General features: G+C 37.3%; 1 protein-coding gene across 1 annotated transcript; it reads left to right on the top strand.

Annotated features, from left to right (window-relative positions):
• The first annotated feature begins 9,466 nt into the window (after positions 1 to 9,466).
• gldn (gliomedin) lies at positions 9,467 to 21,559 on the top strand. Its single transcript, XM_067419338.1, has 10 exons — positions 9,467 to 10,319; positions 11,414 to 11,465; positions 11,561 to 11,587; positions 12,633 to 12,731; positions 15,974 to 16,084; positions 17,713 to 17,841; positions 18,702 to 18,767; positions 18,880 to 19,005; positions 19,204 to 19,354; positions 19,809 to 21,559. Exons 1-10 carry the CDS (start codon positions 9,864 to 9,866, stop codon positions 20,272 to 20,274), a joined length of 1,683 nt encoding a protein of 560 aa, XP_067275439.1. The 5' UTR covers positions 9,467 to 9,863; the 3' UTR covers positions 20,275 to 21,559.
• The last annotated feature ends 135 nt before the right edge of the window (positions 21,560 to 21,694 follow it).

Below are 21,694 nucleotides of genomic sequence, written 5' to 3'. Positions count from 1 at the left end.
GCCATTTCCACATGTTTTGAACCCGCGCATGGGGGATGGAGATTACACTCAGAGCTCAGCTCGCAGCTACAGGCACTCATTTAAACGAAGCTATGGTGAGAAATGTAAGTCTTTTAACTTCTCAAATTAATTTCTATGAAAGTTAAGCTTGCAAAGGCATGAACTGAAACGCGCCAGACTGAACTCGCGTTGTGAATGTATGCCGCGAGTGTAGTCGCGATTACCTCAGCTCTCATCACGAGAGCTCATCAGCTCATTTATCTGATCCTGCTGTTAGTGCTCAGTGCTGGGATACTCGCGCGGTGACTTACTCATTATATTGAACAGACACGTTCAGTTTTTAATTGTAGTGTCTTCAACTCAGTCACAGTGATTCAGTAGCGGTGGCTTAGGGAGTGGCCTCACAGGGCAGCTAAGCATTCTGGGAAATGTAGTCTTTCATCCCCATTCGACAAAAATACATTTTCTGTCTTTTCTCAGTCTAGAAGGCACCAAATTCAAAAATAATTTCACATTTCTACTACATTGATGACCCAGTTTAAATACAGATTCATCTTCCCAGCGCCGAAGTACCCCTTTAATCATGAGTTAATGATTATTCATGGAGAACCAACCCATTTAGTAATTATTATTGCATCAGCAGCTAATGAACATATATGATTAATAGATTAAATAATAGATGAATTGATATTATTTTAATGTAACATCATGTATTAATTCCCTAATGACATATTATATTAACTAATAATACAAATTAATTTAATAATTACCACAATGGTCAAAGCTATGTACTTCAACGTCCAGTCGCCTGCTTTAATTATTCATTTGCTAATGATTTTTATGAAGGTATCATTATGTTATGACTACTTGTTGAGGCACATGACTATTAATTAATTGCTAAGTAATATATAATTGTGGTTATGGATTTTTTAAATGAATTTTGAATTAGTTAGTTAGTTAATTGTAATTAAGTCATAGCATGATAACTTTGCAAAACATTAGCTAATAATTAATTCAAGCAGACTGGAAACTGGATGTTGAAATGCATGGCTTGCGTTGTGGATTTACACTATTAACTAATATAATATATTATTAGTATACTCATGATTAGGTGTGCATTAGTTAAGCATAAATTAATGCATATTAATGCACCCATATAACTATTACCAAAAAATCTATTAATTCATAAATGCATTTACACTGTAATTAGAATTGCATGGATAATGTTATGAGTTTAATGTTTTAAATATAAAATAAAATGAATATTGAAATATGAAACTAAAACCATAACTATGTAGCGACAACTCACTGTGAGTCACTGAATCATTCATTTCACCAATTTGTTCAAAATCATTAAATCACTGAATCATGGACTCTCCCATTTCATTCAAATTCATTTTGGAACTATAATTGGCGAAAGAACAACACCATTAAATACTTAAACTATTTTGTCTAAGATGTATGTATCATGATCTTAAGTTTATCTTAATATTAAATTAACATTAACACAAATTAACATTATTCATTCATCTGGCTCATTGCTGGTCATGGTATTTCAAAACCGGACAGTCTGACCTAAATCCAGATGAATGGCCACTGATTCCTAGAACCCCTGTCTCAAATCATTATTATGGTTATTTTTATATTATGAACAGTTCAGACACACTTTACCACTAAGTGTAAAATGGCTCTTACATACACTAATATCATTGTGGACACAATGTTAAGTGTTACCAACCATTCATGTTCATTTTATCTTCTACAATCTATTCATGTATTCTTGTATTATGTCTTAAATCATCAAGATTATTCAGAAATTGTATGGTTGTCATTATTCAATTTAAAACAAAAACAAATTGTTACAGTGAACACAAAAGCTAATTTGTGTCTTCGGTTTGCCCAGATTCAGAGACGTTGTGAATTCACTGAACGCCCACTTTAGTCGCTAAGGAATTTATGGAAAATAAGCTGACATCTTAGTCAGAGAATACACATGCGGCCTTCTGGCATTTTCTTCGTAAGGGGAGGGAAACTTTAATGGTTTCACTTTAATTTGATGTTCCATTAAACCTATTCTGTTGACTATAAGTAATGTTACACGTGTCTACTAATTCTCATTAGTGTGTTAGTAGAGTATTAGTAGACTGGTAAGTTTAGGGTTAGAATAAGTTAACATGTACTTGCAAAGTTACTTATAGTCAGTAGAACGTCTGTTGGGGGACCATCACAATAAAGAGATAGCAGACGGTCTACTACTACTCTAATGAGAGTTAGTTGACATATAGAGTGTTCTGGCTGTAAGTCAGATATGCCATTCTGGTCCTAAGATATAGCTATTTTATGTCTATGATAGCATAGTAATACTCGTTGACTTCATCATATATTTCCCAGTTTATTTGATTTGTATAGTGCATAAAGAGGGTATTTTTGTAGATGTTAGAATCTCAGGGTGGTCCTGCTAAAGACTCTGACCCTCTCATAAAGGAGGAGTCAACCTTTTTGAACATGCAGCAACATCATATACTACGTATTTGAGGCTGGAATGTCTTTCTCGGAAAGAAACAAGCAACCTTTAATTCATTGGGGAACAAAGTGTCTGCACATTGAAAGCCACGTCACTTCAATATGTTGTCACTTCAATACAGCCTTTGTGGTCCTTGAGTTTCGCAATTCTTCAAATAAGTTGTTTGTGTCCTGTAGAAAAACTGGGCAGGAAGCCACAAGGAAGGGAATTGTAGGGACTGACAATCATAAATGTATAAAATCATGGTTTCTTATTAAGACAGCCAAGAAAGTGCTATTAACTGTGTTTGCAGAAACTGTATTTTGTGAAACAGCTTTTGTCACAAAGCGCTTAATAAGTAGGCCTAAAGGTTAATTTTTAATGTCTTACTTTATTATCCATACACTAAATTACTTTGGCAGCCCATCATCACACACATAGCAATCCAAGGAGACTGTGTGTTGATCTCGGGGAGGATTGTGTGTTTAGCTTAACGAAAGCAATGCTAGTCGTACAAATTTTGTGGGTGGACATTTGTTCGGTTTCTCATGAGGAGTGCCAAGTGACGGAGAACAACAGCAATGTTTGAGACACAACGCACAGGGAGAGAAGCCAAACCACTTCCTTTTACTGATTATAGTTCAATGTCCACTCATCTGACCCCTATGAGGTCTGAGAGCCTGTTATAAAGATGTGAATATTTTTAAATATTGTGGGAAAATATTAGTTAGGGACTACTTGACTGTGTAAATGCTATCACAGCAAACATTGGACAGCAATGTTGTGTCCCTGGCCAAGAATAGTTGCAGTAGGTTGGCATAAATCAACTTTCATCTTTGAACATTTTTTTAATCATTACGGGACATGTCGGAGGAACGTCTTTTTAACGGTCATTAAACGTTTAAATGTTTGCTGGGATCCTATAGGTAATGTATGGTGTGCCACAAGACCTTTTGTAATTCCCTGTGTGCATGCTCTCAATGCATAATGTAATGGAAGCATGGCATTATTATACAGATGACATGCAGCTTTATCTCCAGATCCTTTCTAAAGCAGTGAACTGTGTTGTAGATCTCGGAGGCAAATATGTAGAGAATCAGTAGAGCATGTCAAACAGTGGAGCCATCTAAATGTGCATGTCATGTTGAATTGGACATTTGAAAGCACATTTAATGTCTTTAGAGCAGCACAATTGATCTATATCACCCTAAAGGAAATCCTCTCTATTCATAATGCTGCAAAATTAGTCCAAATGTTCATAACTTATGATATGATAATTATGTTATGATAATTGAAATGAACTATTGGCTGAATGTCTTACTGTCTCCATAAAAATGCTGAACTGTATCAGCCAAGTGGACTCATTCATTGGTTCTGTGTCAGCCCCTCATTATCAGTCAGGAGAGTCAGTGAAATATAACACTCTTGGCTGCCCAAAAATATTTGAACTTTAAACCGGTTAAAGGTTAAACTCAAAATGTATTGCAAGCCATAATTACTGCCAACATAAAACCAGGCGCATTTAATAGCTTAATTTCAGCAAGATTCACCCACTAAGACAGGAGGAGACATTCTGACTTGTGTGTAGACTTTTGAATAAGAATTTCAGAAGTAAAAGTACCAATTGTTTACAGACATTATATACATTTGGTACGTTTATGCGACAACAATGTACTAAAAGAGAAAAAGTTTTTCCATTACATTTTCGCTGACAGATGACAGCTATCAAAACCATCCCCTGTTAACACAGGTCCACGAAAACGGTGCATTATGTTGCCAGGCCAGTAGTTGGCGATGTGAACTGAAAACAACATTCCCTATTTTAATAAGTGCATGGTATGAAGTGCATGACGAGGGTGCATTTAGGGTTTGTCCGAATTCACTCTTTCTATTTAACGACGGGAAAAATGGTTGGTGTGGTCCAAAAGGGATATACCTAGTCTCTTAATGAGTCATGGGTGTGTTTTGGGTGTAACATGCAGTGAACCAATCAGAGTCTCATCTCCCATACCCTTTAAAGGGATACTTCACTGCTTTTTCATATTAAACTATGTTATTCACTTAACTAAGATGAGTTGATACATACCTCTATCGTCTCATCGTGCATGTACTTAATCGCTCTGACGAGCGGTGAACGATCTGATAGCATTTAGCTTAGCCCACTAAGACCCCAGTTCATTCACTATAGTACCAAACAGAGATCAAATTAAAAGCGACCAAACAACTCCACGTTTTCACTATTTAAATACAGTTACACAGATAGTTGAACGATCAAGTATGATGACAAAATAAAACGTGCCGCTTTTCTAAGCGGATAAAAAAATAGGCCCCACTTTATATTAGGTGGCCTTAAGTACTATGTACTTACATCAAAAATAAGTACAATGTACTTACTGTGTTCAAATTGTATTGCAAAACACCTTTGCTGATATTAAGGTGGATACGGGTAGAGTTAGGGACAGTTGTGGTGGTATAGGTGAGTTTAAGGGTAGGGTTAGGTGTAAGGGAAGTGCCAACTGTGTAATTACAAATGTAACTACAAACATTTATTACAGACGTAATTACATGCAGGTATTTTTTAAATGTAAGTACAATTTAAAAACATGTATGTACACAATAAGTGCATTGTATCAAATGATTAATTACAATGTTAGTACTTAGTAGTTAAGGCCACCTAATATAAAGTGGGTCCAACTATAATGTATGGCGGAATAACACTTCTGAAAGTACTTTGACTCGGCGCAGTAAAAAGTCACGCCTGAAAAATCCTCCCTCACATCTCAAATGAGAGAGGCAGGGGGAGATTTGAGGGAGGATTTTTTAGCCAGGACTTTTTACTGCGCCGAGTCGAAATGCTCTCAGAAGTGCTATTCCGTCATATTTTTTTGCTATTTAACGTGAAAATGATAACTGCATCAGGCTGAAACTAATAAAAAAAACGTGTGTTGCGCCTGCCATCGCAATGAGCCGGTTGAATGATAGGACCCATAATATGCATGCACATGACGTCAACGTTTTCAGAAATTCACATTTCTGTCAGGTCCACTATCGTCAAAGGTGATTGATTGATTGATTGACTATTAGCATATATTTTGGATTAGCGTTATGGCACTCTTCTGGGCAAGAACTCACTTCACATGCAGCATAGTATGGATAAGTTCAGGAAGAGAAGAAGTAATAACCCCCTTAGGGTAAACAGAACAGAACCAACATAATGTATTGCAGATATCATTAATGTCTATATTAAATGTACAGAATATTTGGGGAATTTATTCTGATTCAAGGGGAATCAGAATACCAAATCCTGACTGATAGAGGAGGAGCTGGGGATGGAGGAGGGTAAATGAGCTCTGGAGAAATGTGACAGCTGCTGATACTGAAAGAGCTTTTATAGTATGCTGTGATAGATATCCTATTCTTATAGGTAGACGTGATCAGCTGACAGTCAGCTGATGCGAGCTTGACTAACGTGACCTGCCAGTACTGACGCTACTCTTGATTTTTTTGCAGTTAAAGCTACACTATGCAACTTTCCGTCCACTAGAGGTCACCTATTCAAAACAAAGACGTAGTTTGATGATGCCAAGTTTGAGCGCAGCATCTTGGGCATTGTCGTCTTCACCTCACACCCGGTGGAAAATAGGCCACGGGCAGAAATCATGTTCATGGATGTAGTTATTAACATTACTGTTGTATGAAGCAGAGCAGGACCGAGTGTTGTGGAGCTGAACATGGCACCCACACTATTTCTGCTTTTCCGGTCATTGATATGAGGTGATGCAGCTATTTTTATTATATTAGATACATTTAAGTGTGTTTAAAATTATGTTATGACATTATTCTATGCGTTCGCTCAGCGGCTGCTGTGATACTTTTTCAAACTGCTAAGAGAAAATCGCTTCTGCCAAATAAAACCGGAAACTGAGGGTAACGCAGATATGACGCAATTGAGAGACGACTCCCTCAAGCGCTGTGCTGAACCCACGTCCCGGGTCACTGGTTAAAATAGCAATTTTTTCACAATTTACAAACATTTGGGATATTGTAAGTACTTAACTGAACAGAATATATAACACTGGCCTGGTGTCTTTTGGATATTTTACTGCAACAATACTACATAATGCACCTTTAATGGAGAGACAATAAATGGTATCATTTAAAAAAAAAAAATTGCACTTTCAAAAGTTGACATTTTCAATCCCCAAAACAGTTTTGTCATGTAAATGAATGGCCAAAACGCATGCAAAATAATGGTGTTGTGTAAACGTATGGCGTTATTTCCCTGTCAAATGTCGAGAGCGCATTATTGTAGCGCGAAAGTACATTAATATAGTGCGCAAGCGCGAATCTCTCTGCTCGCGCGCGGAATACAATGCGCGAGCGCAAATCTCTCTCTGCTCGCGCGTGGAATGTAATGTGCCGAGCACGAATCTCCCTGCTCGTGCGCGAGAACTCTGCGTGCGCTCTCAGATACGCTGCTCTTGGAAGAAGAGGAATACTCTTCTTTATGGTTTCGTTCTCTTTGCTCTTGGCATAAACGCCGTCGAAGCGGCAACAACCAATCATAAATAGGCTTCAACGACTGACCAATGAAAACGCGACATCGTACATGGAATCTTATTGTTTGATATTGAACCGCTTTTGGTAATAAATAGTACTAAAACACCTGTAGTGTGAACAATGTGGCTGTGCAGATAGGCTAGAGTAGACAGGTTAATATGTAAAATAATCCAATCGCCCCCAGACATTTTTAAGATATATTTGACATATTTTTAATGTCAAACAAAAATATCGTCGATACTGCGGATCCATCTCACTCATTTTATTGAAGTCACTGAACTCAAGTGATTCTGATTCCATGTGGGGTTCAACATAAGATTTCATGTACGATGTCATTGGTCAGTCGTTGAAGCCTATTTCTGATTGGTTATTGCCTTTTCGACAGCGTTTATGCCAAGAGCAAAGAGAACGAAACCGTAAAGAAGAGTATTTCTCTTCTTGCGAGCGCACGGAAGACAGTCTGTGCACATACACGCTTAGTTTAAGCGAAGAGGAGAGATTCGCGATTGCACTGGACACGTTTTAAGTGCAGGCATATTCTCTGAGTGAGCCCAGAGAAAATTCTTCCAAGAGCAGCGTATCTGAGAGCGCACGCAGAGTTCTCGCGCACGAGCAGGGAGATTCGCGCTCGGCACATTACATTCCGCGCGCAAGCAGAGAGAGATTTGCGCTCGCGCATTATTTTCCGCGCGCGAGCAAAGAGATTCGCGCTCGCGCACTATATTAATGTACTTTCGCGCTACAATAATGCGCTCTCGACATTTGACAGGTAAATAACGCCGTATAAACGACACTTTAATTACACAAACCTCACAAACTTTCTTAAATCCAGAGATTATTGACTCCTCATAAATGCTCATTGTAGCAGCAACACAACTTCATTCTGGTTTATATAAACCCATGCACCATGACTGTCAAAAACCAGCTAGCCAAAAAGACATTGCTGATATTTATGTAAAATAAAATGTGTTATTTTGTCATTTTAGCATTACCTACAATTGCTGATACTAACTAGCCTAGAAATCTAGATGCCCCCTAGCGGCAGCAAATCTAATCTGCCGTGAATGTTGTCTAGCAACTCTTAATACACTTCTGAGCTGTAGCCAAACTCTGGTCGGGCCAATCACATCGTGTATAGAGTTGGTGGACAGGCTTAACATAATGACGGCCGAGTTGCGCTTGCGTGCTACTAGTAAACACAGAGGCTGGAGAAAGGCAGTCTTTCGAATCAGCTTTGACCACGACTCAGGAAGACTAGGAGTTAAGCTTTTCTCTGAGAAAAGAACAAAGAACGTCACTGAAGTCATTCTTAAGAAGGGAAGATGTGTTCAGAGTTTTGCCGACCGGATACGGCGAATGTTTAATCTGTCAACTAGCTCTGCTTCCCCTTCGTTGCTCTGGTTGGTTGTAGCACTATCCTATCGCGTGCAGAGGGAGTTTGAAAGACAACCGTTTTTCCCGCCCCTCGGATTGAGCCCTGCCAATGGTGTGTTTCCAGATCAAACATCTTGATGTGGGTCTGGCTTGTCAGGCTAGTGAAGTATCCCTTTAAGCCAGACTTCTGGCAACTGGCACCTTGTTTGCAAGTAAAGTACCCAATTAACTTAAAGGAATGACAGAAAAACAGCTCAACTGAAATGACCTCCACACTCAGCACATGTTCAGTTCAGTACATACTCTACTCAGCAATGATACCTTGTTCCCGGCTTGCGTGATCACATAAACCCAACCAAGGAGCTTGTAGCCCAGCTTGTATGTTTTATTTGGCAATGACCTACAGCTGCAGGGCAGAAGACCACAAAACACAACAGACTTCACGTCTTCATACCGCAGTGTACTATACCAATGTTTATCAGAGGGAATTCGAATCTCTTTTTTAATGCTCAAAACGTCTGGTTGTGCATAACAGGACAAAACATTAAAAATAAAAATATTAATGTACAACCAATACTGGCAGTGCCTGCCATTTCCAATTATAGGGCAGATGTATTCCACATTCATTACATAACTACAGAAATTGAAGACTGTCTCAGTGAGAGCGATGTGCTAACTGATATCAGATCAAAACTAGAATTACGACTACAAAAGTGGGTCATGTTGCGTGATACGGGAAATATAAGAATTGCATGTCAGGCCTTAAAGTTCAGAACCAGCCTGAGTTCCCTTAAGGGTCTCGGCTCTTTTAGCTGCTGACGTTTACTCGCTCTGACATGTTCATGAAATCACCTTGGAGCTGAATAACTTTTTTTGTCAGTAGTGTTTGGTCTATATTGTTCCATTGTCTCATAAATGGTTATACTTTCAGATTTTGTCAGCTAAAATGATTTTGTACTGGAGTTAAAGGTTATGCTACCGTTGCAGAGAAAGCTTTGAATGGTCTAATAAAAAAGTACATACAAAGACTTGGACATAGTCTTCATAGAATTTGGAAAACTCTGGAAATCTTGGTGCGGCTCTCAGATAGTCTGGTGTTCTTCCACATCGTTGGCTGTTGGTGTTGATGTGGATTATGCTGGTCGGCCCACGGTCATGGTGAAGAATGGACTCTACTGCATATAAATCAGGTGACTGCACAAGTGGGGGGTTCTTCTCCAGCGCATCAGGACGGCACAAAGCCAGCAGCCCTCAGTCGCACATAGACTCCACTCGAAACAAGGACTTCAATTGTCCTGTCTGTCTTTTTTAGGACAATATTCTAGACTTTTATTAGTCAGGCTGATTTTTGAAAGGGTCGACTCGTAGTAAATGTTGCTTTGGCGTTTTCGAACACTTTCCGAATTTGAATTTCTGAGAAGTCAGAATGCTGGATCCACTGGCAGAGTTGAGAAGAACCGGAGGCTTTAGGCAATGCGGTGGCCGGTTGTCCTGGCAGATACGTTGGGTTCTGTTCGGCGTGTGCGTGCTGACGGTAATAAACTGTGCCGGCCTGGTGCTGCTCCTGGTTCAGCAGAGAGAGTTGTGGGCTCATCTGACAGAGGTGGAGCGGCAGATGGTGGAGATATCTCAGAGCTCTGTGGTGGAGTTCATGACACAGGTGAACGGAGATGAGGGCGAGTATCAGTCCTCCAGAAACAAACGCAGCCGGCAGCATCGAGGGACCAGACCCTTAGAGGAGCATGAGGGGAGTGTGGGAGAGGAAGTCTTGGGAGATTTCCAGTATCATTATCAGCAGCAGCAGACCCATGGGCCGGTTTACCAGCACAAAACAGAAGAGCAAGATGGAATGATGATGATGATGACATACTCCATGGTGCCAGTAAGAAACGCATGCTGACATGATTGATTGATTTATTTATGTATATGTAAAAATATCCCATGTATTTGTGGACTGCTATTAAATGCCTTGTGCTTTATAAGAGGCATTTTGCAATTATCAATCGTTCAGTAAAAAAAAAAAAAAAAAATCTTTACTGCATCATGTTACCATTTTCCAACTCGAAGTAAAAAAAGAAACTAAAAAAAACTTGCCTTGTCCTCATGGGTCCTATGAATAGACTTTTGTCATCTTTAGTGGACATTATATTTCAGTGAATTTCTCTTACACCATACATGTCAGCGTCTGGGTGTCTTGTAAAAGAGTGCATTCAGGGCTTTTCAGAGATATCAAATCATAATGTTAAAATGTTATGTTAATAGGTTTTTAATTAAAATATGATTTTTTTTTGTTATAACCGGCATTGGTTTTATGTCCAAAATTTCTTAAATCATGTTTATCAGGCATTTTTGGAGACACAAGTGAATAAGGAAAGACAATATATCAATATTCCATTGAAATATTAGATATTATTATGCAAATGTTGTCAATTATTACTCCTATTGTTACACTTTTTATGTTTCCCCAAAAACACATTAATATGCAAATTAGATACCGTGTATTTAGATTGAATTGAATGGGAAAGCCCATGTATGGCCATTTTACCCACATATTGCATAAAGTAAAATTATGCATAACATAGTTGAGAATCACCTTTATATAAAGTTTGGCTAAAAAAAAGTAAAAATCTAAAAACTAAAACCTAAAAATTGATTGCTGAATGGAAAGAAAATCCAATTGTTTGTGCCTATACATTTTTAAACAGCTGAGTCCTAGTGTAGAGGACGTAACATAATGAATAAAATATATGTTTATTCCATTTGTTTCTTATGCTCTAAACAATGTAATGACATGGGGAAAAAACATTTCAAATAATAACTGTATTATGTCTGAATTTCCTGATTGATAGAAATGTTTCTTATGACAAAAATAAATAAATACTATAGGCTATATACGATAATACTTTTAAATTTTATCATACACTGTAATGAACTGAGATTTATTTATTTATTTATAATAAAAAACAATTTTTACAGGTAAAGATTCTGCTGGACATTTGCAACAGTACTAAAGGAGTCTGTCTGACTGGTGAGCATTAGTATCTTTTGGCTCATTTTATTTTCATATCCTGAATCTATAGTCTTTAAGTTTACAGTTTGGTTTGTTTTGGTTTGCTTCCACAGGGCCGCCAGGACCACCAGGAATTCCAGGTATAAAATAAACTTCTAATGTTGTTTAAATGGGTTATAATCTGTCACAAGAAAGAATCTAATAAAAAGATATGCATATTATAGCAGATATTATATTTTGCAGTACAAAAATAACCCCTTGATGTATACATCTTTAAACTTTAATCTTTTAATGGTCCCATTCTTCGCGTGTTTTCAAAGCTATGATTATATTTACAGTGTGCAATATAACATGAGTTCATGTTTTGCGTGTAAAAAAACACAGTATTTTTCACACAATTTACTTATCTGTACAGCGCTGTTTCCTCTGTCCTAAAAACGGTCTGATGATTTCCTTGTTCTATGAAGTCTCTCCTTCAGAAACACGTAATGAGTTCTGATTGGGCCAGCGCTTCCCGTGTTGTGATTGGACAGCAGCTTAGCGCACTTTGCCCAGAAAGGTCCCACCTCTTACCACAACGGGGAGATGCAAGCGCTTGTTGCTTCTCCACGTCGGAGAGCAACAAGACCACGCCCCCTATTTTTACTTACTATAAGTAATTTTGTAACTACATGTCAGTTAACTCTCAGAAGAGTATAAAATAGACTGTTAGAAGACTGTTAGTTCATGGTTAAGTGTTAAGATCCGGGTTAGTATAAAAAGATGACATGTAGCTGCAAATGTATTTATGTAGTCAGTAGAATGTCTGTTGGGTGACCATCAAAATAAAGTGTTAGCAGATATTAAGCAGACAGTAAACTAATACTCTAATGAGAGTTAGTTGACATGTAGTTGCAAAGTTTCTTCTAGTTAGTAGAATGCCTAAAGTGGGCCATCAAAAATATTGCTACCAATTTTGTCATTTTTACAGCCATCCCCATAACAGGCTTCATTTATTTTTTTTGTCTTCTGATTTAGTTGTGAAACACAGTATGACACTGTTATGTTATTGACATGTTTATGTTATTGACATGTTTATGGTTATGTTATTGACATTGTTCATGATATTCATCTGGATACATCATTGGACTTACGCTTATGTAATATTCCCAAAAATGTGCTCCTCAAATAATGTCATTTTTCTAGGCTTTCCGGGTGCGGACGGAATGCCGGGGTATAATGGAACAGATGGAATTCCAGGGTTGCCCGGAGAGCCTGGAGCACATGGAAAACGAGGAAAAAGAGGTCAGCTGTACGCAAAATAACATCGGAATCCATCATGCACATGAATGACTGTAAAAAGGCCTTCTGAAAGAAAATGTACCCCTTTCAAAGCTCTTTTTCGAAAGTTGTCTGCTTTCCATGGCTTTTATCATCCACTCAGGAAGAGGAGAGGGGGAATTTATCCTAATTCAGTCACGCAGCAGGATTCACCGAGACTCGGAGATCTCCCGCTGAATAAAGCAGAGCTCATGATAACAGCTGACTGACTGCTCTGTTCTGAGAGCACAAGAGCCCACAGACAGACTAGTATCATTCAGCAAATCAGTTATGATGAAACTGAATGAAATTCTTTGTAACATCGTGGAGAGAAAACTGGAAAATATCTGAATACACTAAAATGATGATTTCATATGTTCCCTCAAGTTGTTCCAAACCTGTTTCAGTTTCTTTCTTCGTTGCACACAAAAGAAGATGTTTTGAAGAATGTTTGTAACCATAAGAATAATATGGACGTCAATTGCTACTGCTCTGTAAAAAATTATGTTCAATAAGTTATGATGTTGTTTTAACTCATCAAAATAAGTTAAGAAATGTTAAACTTGTTTTTATTAGTTATACAAGATGCAACTAATTTTCAAGGTCAGTTTTAAGTCAGTTTAACATAATTTAAGTTGAAATAACTTAAACATCCAAGTCGATTGTACAGCAAAACATTTTTTTGCCTTTTTTTACAGTGTGTCAAATGTCACTTTTTAAAATATCTTCTTTTGTGTTCAACGGAAGAAATAAGCTCATACAGGTTTGGAACAACCCCAGGGTGAGAAAATGGTCACATTATCATTTTTGGGTGAAATATCCGTTTAAGTTGAACTTTCACAAAAAATGTAGCAAGTGATTGTTTATTGATAATTCATGGCAAATCAGAATGCACACAGATATACAGATACACTACTTAGTAGGATTTTACAAGCTGTTTGGAACCAACAACCACAAAGAATACCACCTAGCAACTACCAAACCACTCACTTCAATTCATACAATGTATCTAATTATTTATGTAAAGTTGGTTGGTTTACGTACTATACACTCTAAAAAAAGGTACTAAATAGTACTAAAAGTGGTTCTTAAGCGTAGGGGGCACCACTTTAAGTGCTGTATAGCACCAAATTAGTTCTTCAGTGGTTCTTTAGGATGTCTGAGGTGCTATATAGCACTGCTCCCATATACAGAACCTGTCAAGGCCAGCATGGTTCTTCAGTGGTTCTTTGGGGTGGTTAAGGTGCTATATAGCACTACTGCCTTATAAAGAACCTGTTAAGCCCAGTGCAGTTCTTCAGCGGTTGTTCAGTGGTCTTTGGGGTGGTTAAGTAAGGGATACCTCCGCTTCGCGTCGGGGTCCTGATCACTCTGTCGGGGTTTATTCTGCGATAACAACCGGCTGGGTGTACATTATCCCGCTTATTACACGGCTACTAGTCTCAAATAAATTAGACTCAAAATATTGTCTTGAGATTAAATATTTTATTAGCTCTTACGCAAAGCTTCCACGAAGAAAAACAGTTCCAACCTGCTTTAAGCCTTTATCTATTGCTGCTAAATGTTGAAAATGAATGCTGAAAGGGTTAGTTCACCCAAAAATGAAACCAAGCCTATGATTTACTCACCCTCAAGTCATTATAGGTGTATATGATATTCTTCTTTCAGACAAATACAATCGGAGTAATATTTAAAAAGTCCAGGCTAACGTTAATCCCAGCAGTAGTTGTAGCTGTTTTTGAAGTCCATAAAAAATGCAGCTGTCTGTTAAATAACGTGCTCCACACGACTCCAATGGGTTAATAGAGCCTTCTGATCCGAATAGATGCGTTTGTGTAAGAAAAATATCTATATTAAAAACGTTATAAAGGAAACCTGCCTTGAAGTCTTCCATTGTAACCCACGGCTGTTTAACCCACAAGATGGCGCCAGAGTTAAGCATAGAAGTAGTACCGGTCAAGATAACTCGTAGTACCTGGATGAGCGGGTGTTATTTGGGAATAACATACCGCTGGAATGCGCGATTGACCAATCAGAATCAAGTATTTCACAGCGCCGTGTAAAAAGGTACTATATAGCATCACTGCCATACAAAGACCCTTTTAAGCCCCTTTAAAGGTTCATGACAAGCCAAAGAGCCACTTGTAGGGGCTCTTTAGCACCATTTTTGATGAAGAAATAAAATATGTTGATATGTCACCTCTTATGGGTGCTACATAGCACCATTTGACAAAGGTGCTGTAGAGGACCTTTAAGGATATGGTGCTGTATAGCACCAAAAGTGGTTACAAGCCAAGAACCACTTTTAGTACCATATAGCACCATTTTTAGTTTTGAGTGTATTAATAACAGTTAACCATGCATAACTAACACTTACTTCAGTGTCCTTGTTACATGTTACACGTAGTTTCTGTAGTAATAACGGTTACACTTTATGTTACGGTGTCCGTGTTACAGTGTAAGTATACGTTTAAGTACTGAGTAATAATAATTAACTACATGCACTTACTATAGAGTAAGGGTTTGGATGAGGGTTTAGGGATAGTTGCATACAATTATGCATAATTTATAGTTATTACTAACTAGATGTAACACATGCAACAAGTACACTGTAAAGTGTTACCGTAATAACAATAAATGATGCATAGTTACATGTACTTTAGTAATGACAGTGAATTGTGCAGAATTAGTAACTAACCAACACTATCTCACAATGTCCTTGTTACACGTTACTGTAGTAATAATAGTTACACTTTATTTTAAGGTGTCCGTATTACAGTGCAAGTGTATATTTAAGTACTGAGTAATAATAATTAACTACATGTACTTACTAGAGGGTTACGGTAGGATTTGGGTTGGGTTGATAATTTACTATTACTACGGTAAGTACATACTGTATGTAACAAGGACACTGTAAATAAAGTGTTACCAGGTTTGGTCTAGTTGCAAGTAATTATGCATAATTTATAGTTATTACTATAGTTACTACACATGACAAGGACACTGTAAAATAAAGTGTTTCTGTAATAACTATAAGCTATGCCTAGTTACATCCAGCCAACACTAAACCAAATCCTAACCCTATAGTACATTTAGTTTATTAATAATGCTCTGTACTTCTTAGTGTAATTACACTGTAGTAATAAACACAGGGCTCTGGATTGTTTGATAACTGTTACATGGAGTTGTCAATGTATGATTTTTTGCTTCTTTGTACTTGTATGCAGGTCCTCTTGGAGAGAAGGGTGAGCCTGGTGAGAAGGGAGAGCAAGGATATCCTGGACCCCCAGGACCTCCTGGAGAACAGGGCATACCTTCAAATGATGTCATTGTAGAGGGTAAAGACCAGTTCCATTAATAATTTTAAGCAATAAGGTACAGTATGTGAGGCTGTAGAAATGTAGTCACAGCTAAAGACATGACTTGTAGGACACGACAACATTGACAAAATGACCAGGGGTCTCATTATAAAGCGTGCATACGCACAAAACAGGGCTGGAAACGTACGTACGCCAGTTCCCACACAAAGGTTGTGTTCTATAAAAAACAAACTTGACAGGAGAATATGCACCCCTTTAAGCAAACTTTGAGCTGTGTGTACACACATTTTGGAGACAAAGGGGATTAATGACACAGATGGTGAAGTCGTGAACTGAAGTTAGAACTGTAGAAAATAAATGTGAGAAGAACGATTATAAGAATTAATGACATTTAATTCTCACTCCATTTCATATTGTATATCATGAAGATTAAATCCAACAGTGTTATTTGTGCCAATTGTATTAGGCTATATACATCTAGTAAAATCCAAACGGAATTCAAAATGTATTTAAAAATATATATAATAATAATAATCGGCACAGCCTTACAGTCACATTGTCCACAACGGGAGCACAGGAGGAGATGGCGCGACTACATGTGATAGAGAATAGCATGAAATACCCTTTTATTAGAGAACTGCACAAGAAATGCACAAAATATTTACCTTAATTTACATATATCATAAAATGTCAAAGTCTGCAAATACAGGCATGAAGCGCAATCGCTCATCGGTCCTAATTATTACGGTGTTCAAGAAGCATGTGTTCACTATAACATTTTTGTCTTAAATATTCGCCTACAAATGAATTCTGTGATTTTGTCAAGGTGTTAACGATCAGTCTATTTGTTAGAAACACATAAATCCTCCGGTGACCCGGGTATGTAATGCTTTATGATGGCACTGCTGGCACTGTTGGAGGATTACAGCAATAGCAGAATCCAGTCAGTATCATCTAGTGACATTATCAGCAAAACTGCATGAGTTTTATTTGATTTGAAGTGTTTGAAATATTTGTAAATAAAATAACACTTTATTTTAAAAAAATATTTTTTTATGAATATTTTGATATATTTATTCTACAACATAAAAAGGATATTGGATGATTTTCAGCAATGTAATGTGTAAGGCACAAATGGCATTTATAGTCTGTATCTAATATTTTTTAATCCTTTGACAGTGTTAAACATGGTGTCATGTGGATAGGAATATGCATGCAAATGAGGTCATGCATAGTAAAACTAGGCGTTGTGAGCTCCATATATGCTGATTTCAGGGAGGAGACAGGGTGATGATGCACATACACACAATCCGCTGCTGGCTGTGATTTATAAAGGGATTTTTGTGCAGGCTCTGGCATACGCATGGTTATATAAATCAGATTTATAAAACCAAGCTTTTGTACATACGTAAGTACACTTTTAGGATGAAATCTACGCAAAGTTTTATAAATGAGACCCTTGGACTTTGAGTGCAATGTTGCTTTTATAAAATGGCTACTTCATAATAAAGTTTTTGAGAATACATTTTCATTACTATGTTATTTATTTATTTTCTACAAGAAGTCCTGCCATCTATATAGATGTTGTGCCTTTGTTAATCGTAACAATGGTGGTGTGCTAATTAAGCTTCCGCTTTAATCTGAAGGTCCACCTGGTCCAATGGGACCCCCTGGTCTTCCCGGTCCCCCTGGTCCTCCAGGCCCCCCCGGGCCTCAAGGGCCCCCAAGACACAGGAGCCACAGAGCACATCTTCACACAGGGAAGGAGTCTGTGGGTGAGTGAGTTGGGTCTGAAAATGACTAAATTGATGAATTGTTATTTATATTTTAAAAAGAGGGCATTTCACCTTTCATTATTATTTTATTTTAAATTATGAAGATATTTTTAAATTACATAAATGTTTTAATTATTTAAAATACAGTTAATTTGTAAATTGCAATTTATGTACTGGTTGTGCACCATTACTTCTCTTAAAATCTTTTTTTTTTTTTTTTTTACAGTAATATGGTAACACTTTAGATTAGGGAACACACATTCGACTAGTTAACATTAACTTGTAGCTTATTAGCATGTATACTACAAGCTTATTGGCTGTTTATTAATACATATTAATGTCTTATTTTGCAAGACCATTTTCTAGATCCCTTAACACTACAACAACTACGTTACTTACTATCTATAATTAAGGAAAAACTTCTAGTTTATAGTAAATGTGTTCTCTGATCGTGTTATCAAAATTATTATTTTGTATTTCAGGAATGAGAATTACCAATGATAATAATGGAAATTATGAAACACTAAACATACCAATGCATTGCATTATTTACAATAAAATCTATTGACTAATTTTCTTTTTGCTCTATATGTTATTTTTTCCCCTTTTGATTTTGGGTTGAAACCAATAACCAACCAGATCACCCTAAAAACCACCAAGAACACCACACAGCATCCTTACTTTACTTTGGAAAATGTATCTTGATATTTATTACATGACTTTAATGATACAATAAAATCATATTTTTCTGATTTTGGGGTGACATTTGACCTAAGCATCCAAAATTGGATGACTTTTTCTTCCCATACGATGCATCATAATTTGTAATGTTATATGTATATATCTTTGTTTATCTTTAGGTCACCTTAATTCAGTTCCAAATGATGATACCATCAGCCAGAAAATGGCATCATGGAAGATAAACGGTACCAACTAGAGCAAATTATTAGATGTTCCACCTTTTTACATTGCTACAGCTCCACCACGTCACACACTACTTTATTAAACTTTACATGGGACTGTGTTTGTGTTTGGCAGACTGTGTTATAAAGTCGGTGCAGAACCCTAGACATCTGATGAAGATGAGCAGCACGTTTGGAGCGTGGATGATGGATACCGCCGCTCACGACGATGAGAAGATTTGGGTAGCAGAACATTTCTCAGGTACAAATATACAGCACATACACTCCACACTTAAACTCTTGAAGAGCATGACCCCATTTACATCCGAGTAAATTTAAACTGTAACCAGAAGTTTAAAATATCTGGAAAAAAAGGGGAAAATATCTGACGTTGTGCACTAAAAGCCGCCTTGTATTAAATCTGGAACATGTTTATGTTCACATATTCTTCATTTTTCAGGTCGTATCATAAAACAGTACAACAGTATCGCAGCGTTCCAGAACAGCAGCAGTGAATCCATTGATGTCCGGAAGTTCTTCCAAGGTTGCGGCCACACTGTGCATAACGGCTCCATATTCTACCACATCGCTGGAACTTCCAATATTGCTAAGTATGATTAAAGAGATCATGGGCATATTTCCTTGATTATAACATGGTTATAAGTGCTTTAACTTGAATTTAAAGCCATTTATTTAATGGATGTTTAAAAATGTAGTTACATTCAACATTGAAATAATAAAATTGACAGATATTTAACTTTTTAATTCAAGTTTGAATGTAGCCTAATAAAAATGTAATAAGTAAGAGCAAAATGTTAATTAAATGCATAAAACAAGATATATTGCAGAATGACCCAAGTGCTTTTTTCCATATTGAATCTTCCCCTTTTTTTCCATAATTCTCAAATCTCATATGGATTTGCAAGATTCATTATTAAAAATGATCACTTTGAACATTCTGTTTTTGTGCAAAGATTGAAAATCTCAGCTTTGGGACAACATGAGACAGAAAGACTTTTAGTATATCTGTAATAACTCATCCCATCAATTCCCCAATATTTTTAGGTTTGACCTCCAGACCAAGATCTTACACATACTGAGCATTGACAACGCCCTCTATCACAATCGGTCTTACCTCCTTCAGAACTCAAAGACATATTTCAAACTGGCAGTCGATGAGAACGGTATCTGGCTCATATTTGCCTCCAACATTGACGACAACATCATGGTGGCGCGGATGGATGAGAAAACGTTCTCCGTCACCACCTACATCAACGCCACCTATCCCAGGACCAAGGCCGGTAATGCGTTTATCGCCTGCGGGATCCTCTACGTCACGGATGCTAAAGACACAAAGGTGACGTATGCCTTTGACCTCCTGAAAGAGAAACCTGTCAGTGTCAGTTTGGATCTGAGGGCAACTGGAGGGGTTCTATCTATGATCTCATACAATCCCAGAGACAAACATCTCTACATATGGGAAAGCAGCTACGTCAAGTCATACCAAGTTCAGTTCTTCTCAGATGAGTAATCAGAATTGAGGGTGTGCTCACACTTGGCAGGTTTGGTTTGACTGAAACAATCTCGAATGGTGCGATTGCTCGGTTAGTGCGGTTCATTTGAATACGTGAGAACGCCATTCAAACCCTATTGCGCACCCACAAGCAAACTGAGACCCCTGGAAAGGTGGATTTCGTTACGCTTCCAAACGAAATCTGGAGAGATTTGTCTGAGTTATGAAAGCAGAACAGACCAAATACATCTAAAAAGGATGAAATGCACAAATATACCCGTTTTTTTCTCATCATAGTTGCGATGCTGCCCATTACGGTTCGCATAGACGTCAGAACCGCAGTCTTCTTGCAGCAGATATTCATTTGTGTGTGTGACGGAGGAATTCCTGGTGCTGTTTTTACTGAGCAGTTCTCAGCTGATAATAATACCATAATATGTACACACATACAATGAGGGCATTTAGGCCATAACACAGTTTTTGATGTTCAGTAAGTTCCGTTGGAATGTATACGTCACAAAAGAACCAAGAGAACTGAACTGCAAGTGTGAACACACCCGTAATTGCAATACTTATGTTTTGTTTAGTCATTTTTGTGTATATTTATAAGCAAATAATAATTAATGCTTTAGTTGTTACCCGTATTTTTTTCGAGTGGATAATAGATAGAATTGCTATTTTAGTGATACCTGTACGATGTTCATGTAAATTATTTGGACACTTAAGCCATGCTTAAAACGTGATATCACTGCATTAGAAATATTAAACCTGCAAACAAGCTTATAAAGTGAGCTTGCCTCTCTTTCTTTAACTTGGTTTGATAATTGTTACCTGATGTAATGATATTCAGGCATTTTTAAACATGACTCGAGTATCCAAAAGCATTTTGGGGCTACTCTATTTATTACATTTTTGGTATCATTTTCACTTTTAAATGTTTTTGGCTAATTTTAAGTGACTATTTATTACTTCATGCAACACACGCAGAACAAATTTTGGTGCAAATTGTTTGCAAAACCATTTGAACACCATGAATTTAATGGTTTTACAAAAAGTTTACACAGAAATGTATTCTACTCGTTTCATGAATGAGGCCAAATGTGTGTAGATAATAAATGAAATGTCTATGTGCATTCTATGATTTCTCATACATTACTGCTGTGAGTACTTTATTTCAATTTACTTTATTCCCCCCTCTTTTACGCGACAAATCTGAAAACAAAACACCACAGGTAGACACGCTTTGAACGGGACAAGGTGTGACGGTCACATTCACACTTTAACCCTCTGGGCCTCTTCGGTCAAAAATGACAAAAACATTTTACGTTTAAATTAAAAAAAAAATGTTTTGCTTCATCGGAATGGAATGACACTTTGTGACTTTTGTCGCATTGGTGAACACACAAAAATTATACAAACAAAAAATCAACCATGATGC

This window comes from Pseudorasbora parva, chromosome 16, assembly GCF_024679245.1.
Source record: "Pseudorasbora parva isolate DD20220531a chromosome 16, ASM2467924v1, whole genome shotgun sequence".
Lineage (NCBI taxonomy): Eukaryota > Metazoa > Chordata > Actinopteri > Cypriniformes > Gobionidae > Pseudorasbora > Pseudorasbora parva.
The sequence above is the reverse complement of the archived record's forward strand: the minus strand, read 5'-3'. Positions and strand labels throughout refer to the sequence as shown.

Coding starts and splice junctions, on each gene's coding strand:
- gldn (XM_067419338.1), top strand. CDS start 9,864: ATGCTGGATCCACTGGCAGAGTTGAGAAGAACCGGAGGCTTTAGGCAA. Junction 10,320..11,413: donor TGACATACTCCATGGTGCCA/GTAAGAAACGCA, acceptor CAATTTTTACAG/GTAAAGATTCTGCTGGACAT. Junction 12,732..15,973: donor TGGAAAACGAGGAAAAAGAG/GTCAGCTGTACG, acceptor ACTTGTATGCAG/GTCCTCTTGGAGAGAAGGGT.